The 20,287-nt window shown below is 49.8% G+C and overlaps 1 protein-coding gene across 23 annotated transcripts in view; it reads right to left on the minus strand.

Annotated features, from left to right (window-relative positions):
* Positions 1 to 20,287, minus strand: part of PTK2 (protein tyrosine kinase 2) — a 131,386-nt gene that overhangs the window by 68,481 nt on the left and 42,618 nt on the right. For all 23 annotated transcript variants that reach the window (XM_036233092.1, XM_016133577.2, XM_036233087.1 and 20 more), the window contains 7 exons: positions 18,194 to 18,360; positions 10,995 to 11,082; positions 6,040 to 6,119; positions 5,423 to 5,485; positions 3,304 to 3,358; positions 610 to 750; positions 70 to 147 (listed from right to left, as the gene is read on the minus strand). In XM_036233092.1, the coding sequence (XP_036088985.1) occupies positions 70 to 147; positions 610 to 750; positions 3,304 to 3,358; positions 5,423 to 5,485; positions 6,040 to 6,119; positions 10,995 to 11,082; positions 18,194 to 18,360 (672 nt within the window). The remainder of the gene's footprint in view (positions 1 to 69; positions 148 to 609; positions 751 to 3,303; positions 3,359 to 5,422; positions 5,486 to 6,039; positions 6,120 to 10,994; positions 11,083 to 18,193; positions 18,361 to 20,287) is intronic.

Consider the following 20,287-nt stretch of genomic DNA (forward strand, 5'->3'; position numbering starts at 1 on the left):
GCCGGGCTCGGGTGGGCGCGAGGTGGGTGCCGGGCTCGGGTGGGCGCGCGGCCTCGCCGGCAGACTTACGCTGCAGCCCTTGTCCGTGAGGTAGCTGATGCCTTCCTCTGGGCCGATCGCCAGCTCCACCGAAATGATCCAGCTCGACTTTTGAAGGCGAAACAAGTGGAAACAGAAGTCGCAGAAAGAAAAATGTATTTTAGACAAAGAGCCATGACACAGGAAGGAACCAGTGGGCTTCGCCACAATCTCTCTAACCGAGTAACACGGAATGCCCGTAACGCCACTGACCCCACGCCTGTCTGCCCAGCCTCGACAGCTCAGCTGTGCTCAGCCCAGGCAGTCTAAGCGAATGGTTTCCCGGGAAGGTTACATGAATAGGTAAATTAGCCCTTCGAGCGCAGCTCATCAACAAATCGCTGGGCTGGGATAAAATAATCTACTATGAACGTGGCATACCTTTCGAAAAAGGTGATTTTCATCTCACATTGATACCATGTTCTCAGCTTGTTAAAAATGTGACAAATTCAATTTCACTCTGATAGATACACGCGGGTAAGAAAAGCACAGCAAAGCGACCCAGCGTGCCCCTTCGTCCCCCACACTCACACCGAGGGCGCACTTGAAGCATTCCTTATCGAATCTGTACACTGGGGACAGGATCTCGAAGAACTTCAGAATGCTTTCTTCTCTGTTCAGGTTGGCGAACTGTCTGAACGTCTGCTGGATGAGTTTTCTTAGTGTTTTGGCCTGCGTGACACAATCACGAAAATCTTTTCAGGGTCGACAGCGAGTGCAGACCGCGGCAAGGCCACCCAACAGCAAGGACGAACCCGTCCCGCCCTGCGCTGGATACCGACATTCACAGTTAACGAAATGTGATACTTACGAGAGCTTCACTTCCTTCTTTAAAAAAAAAAAATCATAAGACATACCGCCTTAACCATTTTTAAGTGTACAGTTCAGTGGTTTCAAATTTTATTTCTTAAATAAAAATTTGTAAGGCAATGATTTACTTATTAGAACATGTAAAAAGTTAAGCATGAAAAGCATGTCCTCATCTGCCCATGACAGGGACCTGGGAAAGGTGAAGGCCTCAGGGCACCCGCTCCTGAAGGACAACTTGGCAACACAAGTCAAAAACCATGAAAAACCACACGTCTGGACGCAGGACATTATTCCTTAGGGATGATTCAGCCACAAGGAGGCTCGCCGCACAGCCGCCTGGGGCGACACGGGGCCGGGCTACACACGCACGGTGTGTCTGTGCATCGGGGCCCTACGGGGCGCTGAGGGCTCCAGCGAGGAGCTAGTGTTAGAATCCGTACCGGTGTTACATGGAGAAACATGGCAAACGACCTGCGCACGCAGACACTTTCAAAAGCAGAGCGCGGAGGATAGGATGCGGACACGGGTGCCGACGACCACAGGTGAGCACGTGCACACAGGTGAGCACACGCGCCGACGTGCACCGAAGGAGATGGAGCAATACGCTTGCTTTTTCTGGGTAGGAAACAAGGCATCTGTGCGTGCGAGTCGATTTTAAACCAATTCACATACACAGAGAAAACTACTCAGATTATGAGACTTCTCCAAAATGAAGCGATATCATTATTAGGTCGTCATCAGAAATTGCTGCTACTCAGCCATTTTTAACTACAAAGAAAATTTCATGCTAGTTGACCTAAAACTCATCAGATGCTGTTAGCAACAGTGGACCCCTAGAGATGCAATGCTAAAGAAAACGTCCAACAAAAGAATAACAGGCTGAGACTACATTAACCAAAGAATTACCCACCTACCCGCTAAATGCTAAATACAGATACGGTAACAGTGCACGCAAAGATGTATAATTGACACACAACATTATATTAGCTTCACGTGTACAACATGACTCTATATTTGTATATATTGCAAATGATTGCCACATCCGATAAACCTAGTTAACATCCGCCACTTCACATAATCACAATTTTTTAAGACTCACTCTCTTTGCAACTGTCAAATCTGCAACACAGTATTATTAACTAACGTCACCATCCTGTACGTTACGTCCTCATGACGTCTGTTTTATAAACTGGAACTCTGTGCCTTTTGATCCCGTTCACCCGTTTCACCCACAGCAAAACCCCCACCGGAGGCAACCGCCACCCTGCGCTCCGCATCTACGAGTCTGGTTTTTGTTCGTTTGTTTTCAGGTTCCGCATAGGCGTGAGATCACACGGTATTTATCTTCCTCTGTCTGACTCATTTCACTTAGCAAAATGCCCTCTAGGACCACCCGTGGTGTCACAAATGGCAAAATCGTCTTCCTTTTTACGGCTGAGTAACATTCACTGAAGATGCAGTGCGCACGCGCGTGTGTGTGTGTGTGTGCTCACACATCTTCCTATCCACTCGCCCGTCGGTGGACACGCAGACCCCTCCCGTGCCTGGCTGCTGTGGATAATGCTGCAGTGAACAAGGGTGCAGCTATCTACAGAGCGCCTCCTTTCGTCTGTCTACAGGGACCTGTATCGGAGGGTCACTTTCCATGCAGACACAGACACGGATTTCATCCTCCCGGCACCCCCCTCGGGGGCCGGCACCCAGCAGAGGCCAGGCATCGGGTGCTGAGGGACGAGTGAGTCAGGTTCTCCTGTGCCTGACGGAACGAACGCCTGCTGCGGCCACCTGCTAATCACGGACATGGGAAGGACGACTGTTTTCTCTAAGAGTATTAGGCATTCCTGATAGCACTCCAGGAAAGCACTTTTATTACTTGGGATTGTAGAGATATGTCAAGAAATTAATAACGCACTCTCTTAACATTTCTAGTTCTGAAATTAGGTTTCTATTGTGAATTACATTCAAATAAATTTTTGAAATCTGGCTATTTTTTTGGATTTGCTACCTAAGTTTAGATTTAGGGAGCTATGAAGACAGTACGGAGGGCTCTTTAGCGCTCCTCACCAGCCCCCTCTAAAGCCTCCACGACACTGGCACAGCGGTAAAACTAAGAAACCGGCTCCGGCCCCGTGCTGTTTGCTAAGCTACCGATGCATTCGGATTTCGCTCTTTGGCCATGGACAGCCTTTCGCTGGCCCCGGGGCCCGCGCTGCATCTACCTGCCTCTCCTCAGCCTCTGGCGGCTCACGGCGTCTCGGTGCTTCCGAAGGCCAATGACCAGAAAGCTGCACGATAAAACCCCCCAGCGTTAACGTGCCTACAGGACCCGCCAGCCCCTCGCACCATAACTTCACATGTCACAGGGGAGGCGGTGGCGCAGCGTGGCATCTGATTATGACACAGCAAACCAATTACCTTGACGGAATCCAGCAAACTCCTGGGGAAAAATCGCTTCAAACCGACATCCTTTCTGAAACATAAAAAGAAGCATATTAACAAATGACGCCACCAAATCAATCAATACAGTGACACTGCTACAAGAAAAGAAAAGCAATTTAAGTTATTTCCCTTTTACACACAACTCAGGAAGGAAGTGTAATACAGCTCCACTTCACCAGCAAAGTCACGGAAGGGGTGGGACGGATTGTTTTCTAGATATTTGCAGAAAACATCACTACGACTTGGTTTCAGTAGAAAGTCTTTTTGTTTTTTTAACACTGCAAATCACAATGTATAAATATACTGTTCTTTTTCAAGTACTGCTTGAAGGTTCACTTTATACAGGTAAGTTCCAAATGGGTACTGCTGTATTTGTAGAGAAAGTGGACTGGCCTGATTAGGGCAAGATTCGGGATATACTATGGAAATCTTAAAAAAATTCCATTGGATTAATCCTAAAAGTTGACTATTTTAAAAAATAAACTTTGATGATAAAGGGACTCAATCAAAGTTTATTGTCTCAGTTCTACATAGGAAACAAAAAGAGAGAAATTAAGTGATTTACCTAAGGTCTAAAAGCTGAACGTGTGAAATGTTGGGAATCCCACTAACTTTCTTTAGATCAGACCACAAAATCAACCGTTATTATGCAGAGCCTCAAAGCTCGCTGGCTAAGAAAACAGGTGGGAAAGAACAGCTCACTCTTTTCTCCTACTTATTTTGGGTACCAAGTGACCTGGGCTTTGTGGCCACTAGATGGCAATCCTGTGCTGGTTAAAATGACATAAAGCCTGGGGACCACGAGAACCGTCAGGAGACACATGGGAAATACAGAGGGATCAAGAAGGAAAGTGAAATGCAGGCGCCTCCTCAGACCGCACGAAGGGGACCCTAACGCGCACACGGCTGACGAGACGTCACCCGACGGCCCCGGCGACAGCGCGCCCAAGGCGCCCGCCTGGCCTCGCCCTGCGGCGAGTTCACGCCGTGAACCCTGAACACGGGGCTTCGGGAGGCCTGTGGGCACGGCAGCTTGACTTACATGACCAAGCTCCTCAGAAGTGAATTCTTGGGTCAAGGACACATTTATTTCCCCTCTGGCCCCACCTCTGAGAAGGGTGACCTCACAGGCACACAAGCACAAATGCTCGGCGGCTGCCTGCTACGTGCCGCACTGACCCAGCACGCCGAAGCCCAGTGACGAGCAGCTCCCAGCTCCCAGGACAGACGGACGGCCCAGGCCACGCCCGTGTCATGACTCGGCACAAAGGAGGCTCGTGCGATTATCGAAAACGACGACCATCGCTACCGCCAGTCACGATTTCGCACGGTTATACCTGCTTCGTGACTAACTTCCAAAAGTACTTATTTCCACTTCGACGACCTTTCACTTTACTTTAGCAGCGTCTTCCAAACAGCACGAGAACTGCAGGAGTAACACGGCTAGGAAAAGGACGTCCTAAGACCGCCATGCTGCTCGTGAAACGAAACCGGCTTTCGTTGGGACATAACGAACGTCAATCATCTTTGCTAAATTAATCACCGAATGAGGAAGTGCAGACCTTCTAGCATCCCAAGGCGTACGCTCCAGCATGGCTCTGAATGCATTTAAAGCAATCTAATCTAACAGTACAAAAGGCAAAATGATTTCGTGGCTGGACAATTTTTCAGTTATTCTAAACTTTCATATCTCTACTCTTTTTACTAACAAAAAAATCCTTAGTAAGCTTGTAAAGAGAATATAAATAATTTATAGGCAATTTATAGGCAAGTATAGATTTCAATATAAATTAAAAGTAAAACTTTCATCCCGATATCATTAAATACAGAGAAAAAGTTTATCATGTATATGTTGGCATGCCACAGACATTATTAGCCTTAAGACATTTATTTAATTAACAAATTTACATGTCTGTTGACACAGCTAATGTTATCAAGACTTCTTTTCTAAATAAAACTTTCCCTCTTCCAGATAAAGTTTTAGAAACAGGCGTGTTTCCGATCTAATGTTTAAATAGAGAAACTGATGAAAACTCCAGTGTGAAGGGCGGGTTGGTTGTGGATTTCTGCTCTGACGGCGCAGCGTGACACTCACTCTAAAACTTCATAGTTGGACTTCTTCTCCAGCGCATTGCCCCGCATCTCCCAGTACGATCGCCTGAAACGAGGAGAGAGATGAATTTTTACACACACGCGTGAAAAATGTCTATGTCGTTATGTGATAAAACCTGTGAGGGGGGCGCCTAACTACTGGGGACTCAGCCGCACACGTCCTGACACGCTCGACGAGGAACGCGCGTGGCTCACGGCACGTCCCCGGGTCCTGGTGGCCCACGCGCAGGCCGCGCAGGCTTCCTGTCGCCGCGGTCTCGCTCCCTCGTCGCGTGGGCGGGCCTGGCTCTGCTCAGGGAGACCCAGACGCCGGCCACGTCCGCGCTGCGTCTTTGCACAGGACACAGCGTGTGCACGCGGACGGCCACAGGGACACCAGGCGGCCGCTGTGGCCAGTGTGCGCCACACCCGGCCCTTCAAAGGCACGTGTCGCGGGAGTAACTGTATCAGACACGTAACAGAAAGATTAACCTATTCGGAATCTTCTCAAATGTTAGTCAATATTTTATGGATAATATTTATGAGGAAAATACCTGAATAGTTTCCAAAAATACCGAAAACCAATGGCGACTACAGACCGCAACGCAGTCACCACCTCACCGTATCTCCAGACAGCCCAGCTTCAGGGCGATGTCCTGGTCCACCTGGTCGGCTATCTCTAGCATGTAATCGCTCTTCACCTACGACAGAAAGGGGGAACGACACTGTTTTAAAAGAAACCGTTGTAGACCGACGCGTCCGGTAAATGTTTGCTGGGCCCCCTGACACACTTCGTGCACCCCGCGCCACTCAGTGTGCCGGCGGCTGGAGATGAAGACGGGCAAAGCGGTGAAGGAAACACACGGCTCCGCCGCTACGAAGAGCTGACGTGCCCTCCAGCGCCTCGCCGGGACGCTCAGAAACGACTGGCGTCACCGAGCACAGCCACGCCGAGCTGCTTCCCCCGCCCCGCGCTGCCAGAGCGCAAACCAGCAGGCAGGAGAGACGACCCCGAAAGCGCGGTCTTCACGTCTTCTGAACGCACACCTCAGTTCCACGGCACCGTGGGACCTCTGTGCAGGGCCGAAGGAAACTTACGGATCTCGAAACCCATTTAGCCCTGCAACTGACGGGCCGCCCAACAACGGGAGGGCTGATCCGCCGAGTAATGATAGAGTCGAATGTAAAGAGAGGAATCTAACGGGTTTTATAAATGCCTTCCAACAGTGATTATGCTCGACTAAGTGATGGGCTCTATCGGTATTTGAAAATACCTATCAGTGTGAAGACAATTTCAAAAACGAAATACGTAAAACCTCCCCACAGATTATTAAAGGGTCCACATCCGTAACTAACTGTAATGATGGGGAGCGCCCACTGTGAACCTCAATTCAGTGAAATGTTCTCTCTCCCCTAAAGGAACTCCATTCTTCTCTTCAGTAGACCTGTATCACAAAAAAACTGCGCTCAACTATGAGATTATTAACTTCGCCAAACGCAACTGTGGAAATTCGTCTTGCCTCTCGTCATAAAGTATTTCACACTACCCTTAATTTTGCCTCTTGGTCCTCAACCCTACAATATTTACTCTCTGACGCTTTACAGAAAAGTGTGTTGGCCACAACCCTAGAAAAATTCCAAACCATTCCTTCCTAGGCTGTCGCTTAAAAGATTCCTACTCCCCAGTGAATTACTTTGCCTGCCTCACATTGGACAGTTCGCCGTCATGAGCATCCCTTGCAGAGACCCCGTCTCCCAACATTAACCAGCACACGCTGAGACAAACCACACACCTCTCCCAGCCGACCGCCAAGCAACCAAAGAAACAACGGCGTGAGCTTTGCTTTAAATCCCGACGATAAACCTCGGTCGGGCGGAACTGGGACGTCAACAGCACCTGCCTCGAAGCTGGCCGACGCAGAGTCTCATTTTCTCCAGTTAATTTGCCACATCCCTTTCTTTCAGAGAAAGGAAAAGGCTTCAGACGGCCATGGCCTCGTTAACACACCAAGGGTCACAACGCAGGTGCGCCTGTACTCACCTACCTCTCCTCCTCCGGTGGGAGCGGTGGTGGCTCTGAGCAAGGACAACTGTCTGCTCTTTCTGCCCTAAGCACCACTTCCCCTCAAAGTGTTTGCTCTATTTTCTGCATAGCACCTAGACCTCTGTGCGCAATAGTATCTGACTAAATGAGTGAGCAAACGAATGAATGAATGAACAGTGATCAGACTGGAGTTCGGGTGCCTCTTTACTTTCCTACAAGTCTTACAAGCAACAGGAATTTCTATTCCTCACACACAGGAGGCAAAACATACTTGTCTTGCTTTAGTGTCAAAACCTACAGACTCCTGCTCTACAGTGAGTAGAGTTACAACATGATCCTAGTTTATTTTTAGAGTGTGCTGATTAATATCTTTCAGAATATTCTAAAATGGGTCAAAACATTGAGTGAATCGCTTACAACATCTCACATTGGTAGTCACATCGGGGACATCTTTAAACGGAACTGTGCATCCACAGAACACCCTCCAGCCGGTCCAGCCCGTCACCCAACCCTCGGCACGTCCCCTGGCACACTGTTTTCCTAGACACCATCCCAAGGCATGGCACGTAATGAACAGGGGCCGAAGCTGGATGCAACTTCAAAGTAAGTAATAACATACGGTAGGGTACTATAAGTCCTCTCTCTCTCTCTGTCTCTCTCTCTCTGTCTCTCTCTCTCTCTCTCTCTCTCTGTCTTTCTCTCTCGAGGTAGGAATGGTGGTAGAGAGAATCTAAACATAATTCTTTTATCTCTGCCCTGATTAAAAAAAAAAAAGCTGATAAAAATACTGATTCTTCTGAAACAGAAATAATAGCAGAGAAAACATTCAGGAATGTTCACTGTTCCCCAGTCTAGATCCTGAAGATCCCCACACGAGGTCAACAAGATAACAGATTATAACCACACACAAGGCAATGTGTCACCAAACGAGTGTAAGCCACCAACTACAGATGGAAACCTCAAGATTTCAGATGCTGTAATTCAGATTCAGAATAGAGATAGTAACTCCATGTGAAACGATAATAAAAGGCAGAAAAATCAGTAAACAATAAGGGCCATAAAACATGGCCTGGTAGATTTTTTTTAAAAGTGTGTTTGTGTGTGGGGAGGGGGAGGGGTGATAAACTTAAAAAATAAAAAAAAAATACAAAGTCAACAAACGCACTGCACATCAAACTGGCCACAGCTGAGGAGACCTGGTGACCTGACAGATTTCTCTGAATCATCAATCTCAACAGACAAGGAGAGAAATGGGAAAGAGAAGTTAATCCAGGCTGAGACATTCTAATGTAGATCTAATCTGAAATCCCAGGAGGAATAACAAAAAACGAAGACAAGGCAGTATCTGATAGTTATTACCGAAGACATTTCCTACTTGAGGAAGGACACACGCCCCACAGGCACGAGCTGCACGACTGGGATCTCACCGGATCGAGCAGCTGCGGGGCCACGCCTGGTTTGTAATAAAAACTGCAAAACGAAGAAAAGGCCCGACGGCCACCCCGAGGGAAAAGACAGGTCGCCCACAAGGACACAGAGTGAGCAGCCTCTCCACAGCGACAATAAAAACCAAAGGCAGCGGAGACTGCCACGGAGTCCTGAGGGACACGGGATGTGCGCTCTTCGTCTGGGCGGCAGGGTCATAGGGTGTCGTCACCTGATTAAGCATCGCACCTTACAAAAGAACACGCGAGTCAAATGTTACAGGATCTCCACCATTGAAAGAATCAATGTCATCAAGTTCAGAGCCCCTTAAAAACGGATCAATTTAGCCTGGAATTCAGCGAAAATACAGGAATGTATGTGTACACATTTTATATTACATACATCAAATATTAAAAGTATTTAAAGAATGTGTGTCATAAAATGCTGATGCCCCTTTAAAATAATTTATCTTAGAATTTTTAGTGATAATTTCCAAACAAGTTCTTACAAAATATTTCAGCTGCTTTCTCAAATAGACTTTGGCTAAAACAAAAACAGCTGAAGGGCCAATTTTTTATTTATTTTTGGCAGGGGGCAGTGTTCTGCTTCTAACTGATTTTTCGGCAGTGGGATGAAGCCTGCTCCCCGCGCCGGGGGGACCTGCGCGGCGTGGCGCGGCTCATCTGCGACAGTTCTGACAGCTCCGCACGTGCACGGGACGGGTTCTGCACTGCGACTTCATCACAGGAAGAGAAATAAATATACGACCACCTGCCAAACCAGCAATGCGGAAACCATCCTACTTACGAAGCTTCCTTGTCAGATCGGGGTGAAAATAAAAGCTACACATTTTTTCACATAAATGGAATTACATTACTCATGTTTTACAGATGGGCTGTTTTAAGCAATAGCGTTTGATGTGACACCTTCCCTGTCTACGAAGAGCCCACCGCTGTTACGAGGGGCGCACCAACTCGAAACCCAGCAGACTGACTCAAGCAGCACGTCACCGACCGCAGGACAGGACCGGGTGGGAGGAAGTTCCTGGAGAGAGCGAGCGGGGAGGGAGGGGACGGCCGCCCCGCCACGCGCCGCTCACGCCCGTGTCAGGGCTCGCGGCCGGACAACGCCTGGCACTGTCCGCGGCCCCAGCTTCAAAGACTCGTGGGGCGATTACGCGGTGGACGTGTCTTCTCGCTGAATCGATAGGACGACCCACGGGGCAGGTTTCGCACGGGCGCGTTTTAGCACGAGACGCAGTGGAGCGCGAGGAGCCCGGCGAGGGGCCCGGAGTCCCGCGGGCGTCGGCACGCGGCGGGCACACCCGGCGTGCGAGCTCCCCGCACCGCGCTGCTCCGCGTGTGTGACGCCGACGCGGCTGAGCCCCGCCCACGGGGGCGACCGTGCGCAGTGGTTCAGGGGCACCTTCACTGGGCTGCGGGGTTGAAGGGTGCCGGGGAGGGAATTAATCTCTGCATTCCCAGCCCACAGCAGGTACTTAATGAATATTTTTATTCAACCAAAAAATCACCAAATGCATTTAATGGCAAAATTGTATGTACAAATGTCTCTTTGACATTCATTAGACAATTTGGGGGGCATTCTTCGTGAATATTCACAAGTGACGTTTATTTGGTCATAAAACTGTGTTGGTTCATTTAGGCCGCATATATTTATTGCCTGACTAACACCTTATGGGATAAAAGTAACCTACTCTTAGTGGAAAGTCAGTTTTGGCTTTATCATCATACAAACTGCTACCAAGGTTACATGACGTAGTTGGCTCTGACGATGAATTCCACATCTGACAAACCTGCTGATGTTCGGGCATAATAAATGTACTTGACTTAAAGACAGAACAAATGGTCGTGTTCTGTCTTTAAGGACTTACTGTCTCCACGAAGAAAGAGTATCTTTTAAGATTTGCACGAGCACATAAAAATTCACAAAATTTTAAATTTCTCATTAGTTAAGATTCTCACTGCCTTGTAACGACAAATTCACAGTCTCCCAAATGTTAGGTTTACGCTAATCCTAATAAAAACCAGGTAGTAAACAGGATTCAAAGAAACAAAAGAAACAACTATATTAAATCACCCTCTTGTACCTGTTGATAGAAGAAATTCAAAGTTGGCTTGTCTTCAGTAAACTGGTTTAGAAATCCTTTTGGCAAATAACGAATTCTCAATTCATATCTAAAAGATAATTCACAAAACAGAACAATTAGAAACAAGTATCTCAATGCACAGTCTACAGCTACAATATGACGGTGAGTAAGGCACTGCCAATAACTCCGAAATACTTTTAGAGTAAGTTAAAATAAAAGCAATCTGTAAATGTTTTGTTTTTCAGCACAAAAACATGCACACAAGTGTCTTCAGCTCAACCACCTGACAAGGAGACAGTGTGATAAGAAGCAGCCAGAAGTCCCTGCCGCCCTACGAGCGCTTGGCTAAGGCCTGGCCCGGCGACACTGTACGGACCCGACGAACCCGAGGACGCGGGCCAGAGGAAGGAGGAGGAGGCCAGGGCGACCGCGCTACTGTGCGCGGAGCACGACCAGGTCAGCACCTCACCGCTGTCGCCACGGGGGGAGGGTTTCGGGGGATTCTGTACGCTGCCCAGGGCCCACGTGGTTAAGAGGCAGACACGGGGCTCCTCTCCCACAAGAACACGCACAAATGCCCGAAGGCAGACTGCCCCAAACACATAACCCGAACGTCCTCACGAGGGAAAGCACCAGACGAATCTTAACTGAGGGACGCAGCACAAATAACCAGCCGGTGCTCTCCCAAGCTGCCAAGGTCACGCGGGACGAACACAGAGAGCCGCCCAGACCGGAGGAGGCCGAAGGAGACACGTCGGTGAAAGGCGACGCGGGGTCCCGACCGGGGCCCCGGACCGGAAGGGGGACACTAGTGTGGCAGCCGTGGAGTCTGAATCACACCCGTGTGGTGGCTAATGGCGATGAATCAATGTGAACTTCCTGGTGTCAATAACTGGACTGTTTATGCAAGATTTTAACATTCAGGGAGGCTCTTATTTTTGCAACTTTTGATACATACTGAGAATTTTTAAAAGTTCCCAGACACATAAGACCGACTGTCCTGCAGCTGTGGCAGCAAACACCCACCAGACGCAGTTTCAAACCAGCGGGGTCGATAAATGCAGAGCCACAGACACATGGAGACCTACTCATCTCTGCACCGTCGGTGTCCGGGACAGAAGCATCCAGCTAACGTCCATTAATAAATGAGAAAATTGGGAGATTCGCCTGTGTTTAAAGGGGTCACTTCCAAACTCATTAGAGCTTTCCTCCGCTTACTGTCTTACCGCTTGAAATCTTTAGGACCGCTTGTTGAATTCTGTACTACGATGAAAGGCTAGCTTTTCAAATTAAGACATATGCACATAGAATGTCACTATCAAAATACGATCTAAAACTTCTACACTATCATTATTCATTTTCTTTTGCCTTCTTTGAAAAAGGACGCCCTTCCTCTGGGTGAATGATTCCGTACCCTGCGCAGGTCGGGGGGCCCCTCTGCGCAGTGGAGAGCAGAGGCGCCAAACAGACTCCAGTAGGTGATTCCGGGCACTGTACCTCGTCTTTGGAAAGTCGCTTTTAAAGACTGAGGTAAAACTGACATGACAAGGGAAAGGACACCCTGCAGCGTGCGCGCCGGCCGTCCCGGTGCTCAGAGCACCCGCGCCGTCGCCCTGGGGCTGGCTTGCCGCGCGGTGCTATCTGGCTGAGATCCAGCCACAGGGGTGCCTGTCCCCGTCGCCCGTCCCTTTTGACCTGGGCAACACCCCGCTGTGTGACCGGCCCACGGCTGACCTGGCGCTGGCTCGTCCGGGCGCACTCCTGGGTGCCCGGTCCGTCCAGAGATGCGAGCCTCTCGAGGCAGAACCTGGAGTGAAGCGCAGGACGGGAGGGCATGCGACGGCCGGGCTTTCCCGGGGACGCTCGGCTGCTTTCCCGAACGGTTTCCCCAACTGGCTTTCTCCCCAGCGGAGCAGGCGAGACCCGCGGGAGCCGCAGCCCCCCCGGCTGCTACTGCGCTCACCAGGCAGAGCGAGCGGGACTCTCACCGTGGTCCAGGCCGCCTCCGTCCCTAACCTGCATCTCCCTGAAGTGATCGCCAGCGAAGCAGACGGTGTCCCCCTACGAAGTGCCCAAACCTGTTTCCTCTTATGAAAATACCTTCACGTCTCCTGTCCACTGAGCTGCCTGCCGTTCCCACACTGCCCGGAAGAAGCCTGGGCACCGGCTTCCGCCCGCCACGTGTGCTGCCAAGGTCCTCTCCCAGCTGCGACCTGCTCTGTACTCTTACCAACGTATCTTCTGATAGAGAGAACCTCTCAGTCTCACTAAAGTCAAACCCGCGATTCTTTCCCTTTACAGTGAACATTTTAGAGTATTTAGAAAATCTTCTACTCCAGGGCCAAATACATTCGACTATATTTTCCATTAAACTTTCTCTTTTTCAAAACTTGATCCATCTCAAGTGGATTTCTGCGTACTGTTTGAGGCAGGATCTAATTCTGTTGTTACCCTTCCTACAAGAATAGCCACTTACCAAGCCGGCCCTTCTTTCCCCAGTGACATGTCCTAGCTCCTCCGCTCATCCCCGAGACGGCTGTACCCAAATACGTGAGCTGCACGCTGGCTTCCTGAGGTCTGTGCAGAACCGAAGATCACGCGAACAAGCCTACAGCGCAGGTGTATTTAACAACATGAACAGCTCTATGGCACACGACACAAAACATCCCTGTTCGAACCTCACAGGAGCAGAAACCGATGTCCCGTTATCCCACGAGTCCCGCGCTTTCATCAGAACTGGCGCCAGAACCACGCTGCCCTGACGCGCCCACCTACGCGCTGAGGGGTCCGCTGGGGAGGAGCGGAATCCCCGAGTGTTCTGTCTCTTGCAGCCGCGTCTAACTCGGCAGAGGAGAAACAGCTGCGCGCCTGGCCTCGGTTTCCACTCCGCCACCCACGGAGGCGGCGCCTTGGGAGAGGCGTCCGGCCGCTGTGAAGCGCAGCGGAGAGCCCGCCCTCCTCGGTAAGACGATCGTGATACGAGTTCATTTTGCCTAGTCAAGTGCATAGCGCAGCGTCTAACGCACAGGAAGTGGTGTTGCTATGGGAACTCTGTTACTAACGTAAACTAGTACTAATTGGATACAAGTTACTATACCATCGAATTACTGTGCTTCTTGTTTATTCTACAATTTCGTTATCACTGATTCAGTTCTCACTCAAAATTTTTTACTGGGTGACTGCTGAATCCTAGGTGTCCGCGGAAGAAAGGTATCAGTCAGCAGTGGGCTCTAGGGACAGAACGGCCTGAGACGGCCATGGGGGAGAGGGGGGGACAGCGGAGCACTCGCCCTGAACGAAGGGAGACCCAAGCCATGCTGGAAATGGCAGAAGAGCAGACTCCGCGATCACACCGAGTTCAAGGTCAGCGATCGCATGGAGCACGCGCTTAACTTCTCCAGGAAGCAGCGAGGGCGCCGGAGTGGCCAGCGGAGCGAGCGAGACGTAGGAGATGAAGGCGGAGGCGAGGAGAGACAGGCGGCTGCGCCAGCCGGCGAGCCCGGGGCCCGGCCTCACGGGTCCCGGCCTGCGCGCCTGCGAAGAGCACACGGGCATTTCAAAGGCCCATGTCGCTGGCATGCCGAGCACTGCGAGGGGCTCAGAAACTCTGGAGCTGGCCCTGGGCGGACGAGGAGCTACTAGAAGTTTCTAAGCAGGAAGGATCTGCACATGTCATTGGATGTTTACATTTTAAGATTCACCAGCAAATCTCAAGAGCTGTACCCTAAAGCATACCCCTGTACGAATGTCCTCGTGCCCCCCCACTGCCACCGCCCTAGTCCGCCACATCTGTGATTTCTGCCTGGGTGACCGCCATAACGTTCATGGTTTCCCGTGTCTATCCAACTGAAGCGGGATTTCACGCAGGTCTGGAGAGAGCAGGGGAGGGAGAGAGACTCGGGGGCAGGCCACACTCAGAAGCTAAGCAGAAGCCGCGTGACGGTCGGGAGAGCAGGAGCAGCACCGCTTCCAGGGGGCGGCCGGGGCTCCGGGAGCCTGAGGGAGGGAGCGTCTGGACGGGCTGGACGGGCGGGAGGGACGGGCGGCGGCCGCTGCCGCGGGCTCCCGGCAGCAGGACGGCGCAGAGCCCGCCGGGGCTTTGGAGTCAAGCATTAAAGCCGGACCCTCGGAAAGCTGGGTGCTGTGCTCTGAACCTTGAAATATTTGAGAATGTGTTTTTAAACTGATTCATATACTGTTATGTGCAAAATTTTACGTTTCCACTATAGAAAGAATAAACACGCAATTTAAAAATTATTTACTATTGTCTTCCTTCTGTTTTAATTATTAGGTGAGTTTTACTCTTTTATTAACATTTTTGCTTTACATATTTTGAGAAATATCTTCTTTAGGAATTTATAAGTTTAGAATTATATCTATTTCTGTACATACTATCATTATTTTTTAAATTTTTTAGGTGAAGCAACCCTTGGTTGACCTTGCAGATTGCAAGGACCTTGTCAGCTTACAATCCCTTATTTTTTTATTTTTTATGCCCACAGCACCTGGTCTTCCTAGGTGGTCTCCCATCCGAGTACTAACCAGGCCCCATGTACTTCCAAGATCAGATGGAACTGGTCTTGTTCAGGGTAGCAAGGCCACAGACTGTACATATTAAATTCTTGATGAGCCTTTTATTATAGTATGTAGTTGGCCTCTACGTCCCTAATAATGCTTGCTGGTCTTAAAACTTTTTTCACAGGATATTAATAAAACGAATCTAATCTACCCCTACCCCACTGGTTAGTGGGTATTGAAATTCTTTTGTCTGTCTGTTCATGTATCTATCTACCTATCTTTCTATCTAAATGAAGTAGAACAGAATGACACTGAAGAGAAAACCTTAGATTTTAGTGTAAATAGTAAGACTAAGAATAGTTTTGTAGACTATTTCTGTAGATCCATTACATATAAATAGCTCTAAGATATACACATGTGCATGTGTACAGATCTTTGGTAAAAAATTCTTCCTCCCGTAAATCAAAGAAACGCGCTTGGCCACCACTGTTCCGCACAGCTCTCGTGAACAGCAGGTGGCTGGGACGAACGTATTCTACTCACACACCACTGATCTCTGACCGTTCGTGTCAGTAACTCGCATTCACTCCTCGAATCTTACTAGTGACTCGTCCCGTCTCCTCGCGCCTCTTCTCCACTTCTTCCATGTGCTGCGTTTCCTTCACATCTACTTAGGCACCTGTTTAAGTTATAAACTCCGATGCTAACGTTTTAGCTGTTACCTAAGATATAAGTTTAAAACTTCGCTGACAGAGCTTTAATTCTCACCACCTTTTCTGACACGCATTAAATATTTTTTAAAAATCCGTTCTTTACGTTATTTTTGTTAGAGCCAATGCTTACTTGGAGCCACCCCATTTTCTGCCAGCGTTCCTTCCTGAATCTGACACCCTCCGCCGGAAACCATTCTCCTGTTTCCTGAAAATGTCTGCAGGGGGTTCCTGTGCTGCCAAACTCTCCAAGGAAAATATCTGTCACCTTCCATCCACGCCACCTTCACTAACCTTAGGAGCCGAGCTACACTCTTGGCGTTTTTAAGATTGTGTTACTCTTATCGAGATAGGCACATTGATTTTTAAAACCTGTATGCACTATGCAGTCACAGATAGCTAAATTCAAGTCAAAGCTGTGTCACAAACTACTTACGTGAATGCAACTTAAATTGATTTTGTTGGGCCTGTTTTCATTTGTAAAATAGGGTTTAACAATCGTCTTTACCTCTTAAGGTTTTGGGAGCATTAAATGAAATACACATTTTACGAATTATGCATATACAATTACAAATGGCATATGGTGGACATACCACCTGGTTCTTACCAGCCACTCGGTGGTGACAATGTATCAACACCATCACCCTCACTGTCATGGGTAGCATCAGCAGTAGGAGCATCTTCATGACCTTTCATTCCAGCAGGGTCAGCCTATGTGAAGCTCTATGTAACCCGGCCCAAACTTTTCTTATTTTGAGGATTCAAGTTCCATTTAATAAAGTACTGCCTATTCTACTTGAAATAAGGTAAAATAAATTGCCTTAAAAGAACAAAAACAAAGCTCATGTGCTCAAGAGATTGATACTCAACGAACATTTTATGGAGCATAAAAAATATTATAATGAAGAATGCCTCTGCATGTCTACATAAATTAAGAGAATAATAGAACTGTGTTAAATTAAAAGACCTGCAGGTATGTTAATTATTAAATATTCTTAGTTTTTAAACACTTGTTTGATTAACTGACTAAATAGCTGGAGGTCAGGTTTTCACTAGCCCTTGATGTAAACCAGCCACACACCACATTGTCACGGACTATTTCGTTTGCTCAGCTGTAGCTCCTTGGTAAGTCTGAAGACGCGAGTATATTCCTTGGATAAAGTCTGTCACTGGCATAAGATTTTATTCAACTAGAGATTTCTGAGCCCAAACGTGTCTAGTGAACGCAGAGGCTTGGCTGAAGGAGCTACATCCGAACGGCCTCTCCCACCTCCAACCCCCCCATTGCTGCAGCATTATCGACACACACACGAACCCCCTTCTCACGAGTTACGCTTCAATCCGACGTCGGTGTTTCAAACGCAGGATTCCCTACTAACCTGTCGGTTTGCGTAGTAATGAAAAGTGTCATTGGGAGAGAGCCGAGGAAAGGGCAATTGTCGGGAATGCCTTTAACTCACCTTCAATCGTCTCAGTTTCCTAAGGTCAGCAGGGGTGACCAGATCACTTCCTGCTGTACTGTCCTACGCGAACAGCAAACACACCCTGGGCACAGTAAAGCAAGCCATGCGGTCCATTAACACGGTAAGTAGGTGTGGTCACCTCGGGGCGCGTCAAGTGCTGCCATGCACGAGGATGCCAGCGGAACAGGAAGGCAAGGAAATGGGGCCGCAGCCCTTAGAGCAGAGAGGCTGAAGCCAAGTGGCGCCGACAAGGGCGGCGTGTCCAGCAGAAGCCAGCACAGCGGAACGAGTCAGACGCTCAGGCAATCAAGTCAGCGGGGCCCAGAGACAGACCAGACCAAAGACGAGTGCAGAAGGGGTCACAGCTTAACAGTTACCAGCCGACTTTACACAGCAGTTTAATGACAATCAGTGTGAAAATTAAGCAAAGACATTCATCCGCTTGCGCGTGACTTACTATATAAACAAAGCAAGTGTGAGCGACACCAAAGTAGGTTTGTGATCTTACTTCCACTCCTCTGGTGGGTGTGCAAGTTCATACTTCTCCCTCACATTGGAGACACCCATATCCAAATGGAGCCAGTGAACCTCCTCGGACCGCAGGTGACTGAGGCGAAATCCATAGCAGGCCACGTGCTTTACTTTGTGACTGTCCACTATCTTCTGAATGATGCCCTAAAACATACCCCCCACAAAAACGACTGTTATAAGCAAAAAACCGTATGCTAAAAATTAATGCAATGTTCATTTCTTTTCATTTATTATCGGAAATCTTTGGTAAAAGAGTATCAAGTTGAATAAATCACTTAATTTGACTCAGGAATCGTTTTTCTCAGAAAGTATTTTTATGAACAAGAAAAAGTTCAAATGCAAAAAGAGGCCCCTGCTCTTCCCTCTCATTACTGACGAACGAGCCACGGACACTGACGATGCAGCTCCTCCCCCTCTGCCAAAACGTGGCGAAGCACCGCCCTTCGGGGCCACTTGCTGAGGACCAGGGTGCGGCAGGTCACACTTTCTGAACCAAGGACAGCTCGTTGTTCGAGACCAGGCTGCAACTAATATTGTTTCTTTAAAACACTCGTCCAGAAACACACGAGGGAGTTTTGCTGATAACAGCGATGATGCATGACGTCATCCGCAGCTGGCCCTGACCGCCCTACTGGCTCTCTCCAGATCAACGAGCAGCGATCTAAAGCAGCCCCCGGATCTGATGCTTCTCACGCACGGGGCCTGTGAGCTCCGCGAGGTGAAGGTCACCCCGGAAGGTCATGGGGGAAGGCCCCCCGGAGAAGTGAGCCTTCTCCCGGGGCTGCGCACAGGGGAAGCCGCAGACGTGACCCTTGGCCTGCACCTGCGCAGGTGTGGGAGTCGCGTGCAGGTGCTGGGGAGCAGGCGCATGCGTGGACCTCACTTGGGCACGTGATGGACGCCGCCCGCTGCCCTTCGTGAGGCCGTGCTCATCAGTCCCTGCAACCTTCTCGGTCCGTTAGGCCATGAAGTTTTTTAAATGATGTTGATATTAATATGAAAACAGCTACTAGAGAAAATCATCACTGGTTTTTAAAAATGAGCAATTAACTGAAGCTATCATATAACTTACACGTCAGACACATCTCAGAAGCTCCTGCACACAGTAGTTGCCACAGTGTGACGCCGCTGATCACGGCAGTTCCCAGTCCTCGCCAGGAAACGCAATGGCACATGCTACACGGGGAAACCGACAAGGGCCCAGCGCGTCCGCAGCAGGGCCGAGCCCTGTGCTGCGCCCCCGGTGCCTGCACGGGGCCGGCCTCCCTTAGAGATGCTCAGTTTCGGGGACGTTGGTACCAAGCACAGGGGAGCGGTGGGGGCAGGGGCGGAGGAAGCAGGTAAACGTGGTGGCAGGGAGAAGGCAGGAACAAAGGGCCAGGCTGGGGAGAGTCAAGGACAGCGTATTCAGAAGTCCCATGGGGACAGGAAGGATGGGTGGGACTGAGATAGGTGGAAAATGTCCTTTTTGGCTTTAGGATTCGAGGCCAGGAATTTCTAACAAGGCCACTGAGAAAGACAGCGCAGGCTGTGCCCTGCCCGAGGGCGCCCGGCCAAGGCGGCCAGTGGGAGTCGGACTCCAGCCTGGGCTCCGGCCTTCAAGTCTTGTGCTGTGGGGCAGGGACCTGCCTAAAGGAAGGGCGCCCTTCTTCCGGTAACTCTCTCGCAGGCGACTCCGGCGTCTCCTCCAGGCCAGTGCACGGTCGCTGAGCTGCGGGGGACGGGCGCTGGCGCCGCTGTCCAATGCCCACAAAGGTGCCTTTGTCCTCATGCCTCGGCTCTGCCCGCTCGCCACCCAGGGCACGCCAACGCCAGCCACCCTGACGAAAACACAGGCCCCCTCTGCGCTGCGCACGGCTCGCTGCCACTGCGGCCGGTCCCGGTGCCCTCGTCCGACCTTCGAAGGGCAGCACAGGAACCATCTCTCCACACCCCAGGAGAAACCCCACCTTCTCTGGGCACCTGCCCCAATGACCCCTCGTGCAAAGGCGACCTTCATGTCCTCCGAACCCACGGGGCACACAGGGGCCCATCTGCAGAGAGGCAGAACGGCTCGAGAAGCCCAGTCCAG

The sequence above is a fragment of the Rousettus aegyptiacus genome, unplaced genomic scaffold (genome assembly GCF_014176215.1).
Source record: "Rousettus aegyptiacus isolate mRouAeg1 unplaced genomic scaffold, mRouAeg1.p scaffold_m13_p_15, whole genome shotgun sequence".
In the NCBI taxonomy this organism is placed as follows: Eukaryota; Metazoa; Chordata; class Mammalia; order Chiroptera; family Pteropodidae; genus Rousettus; species Rousettus aegyptiacus.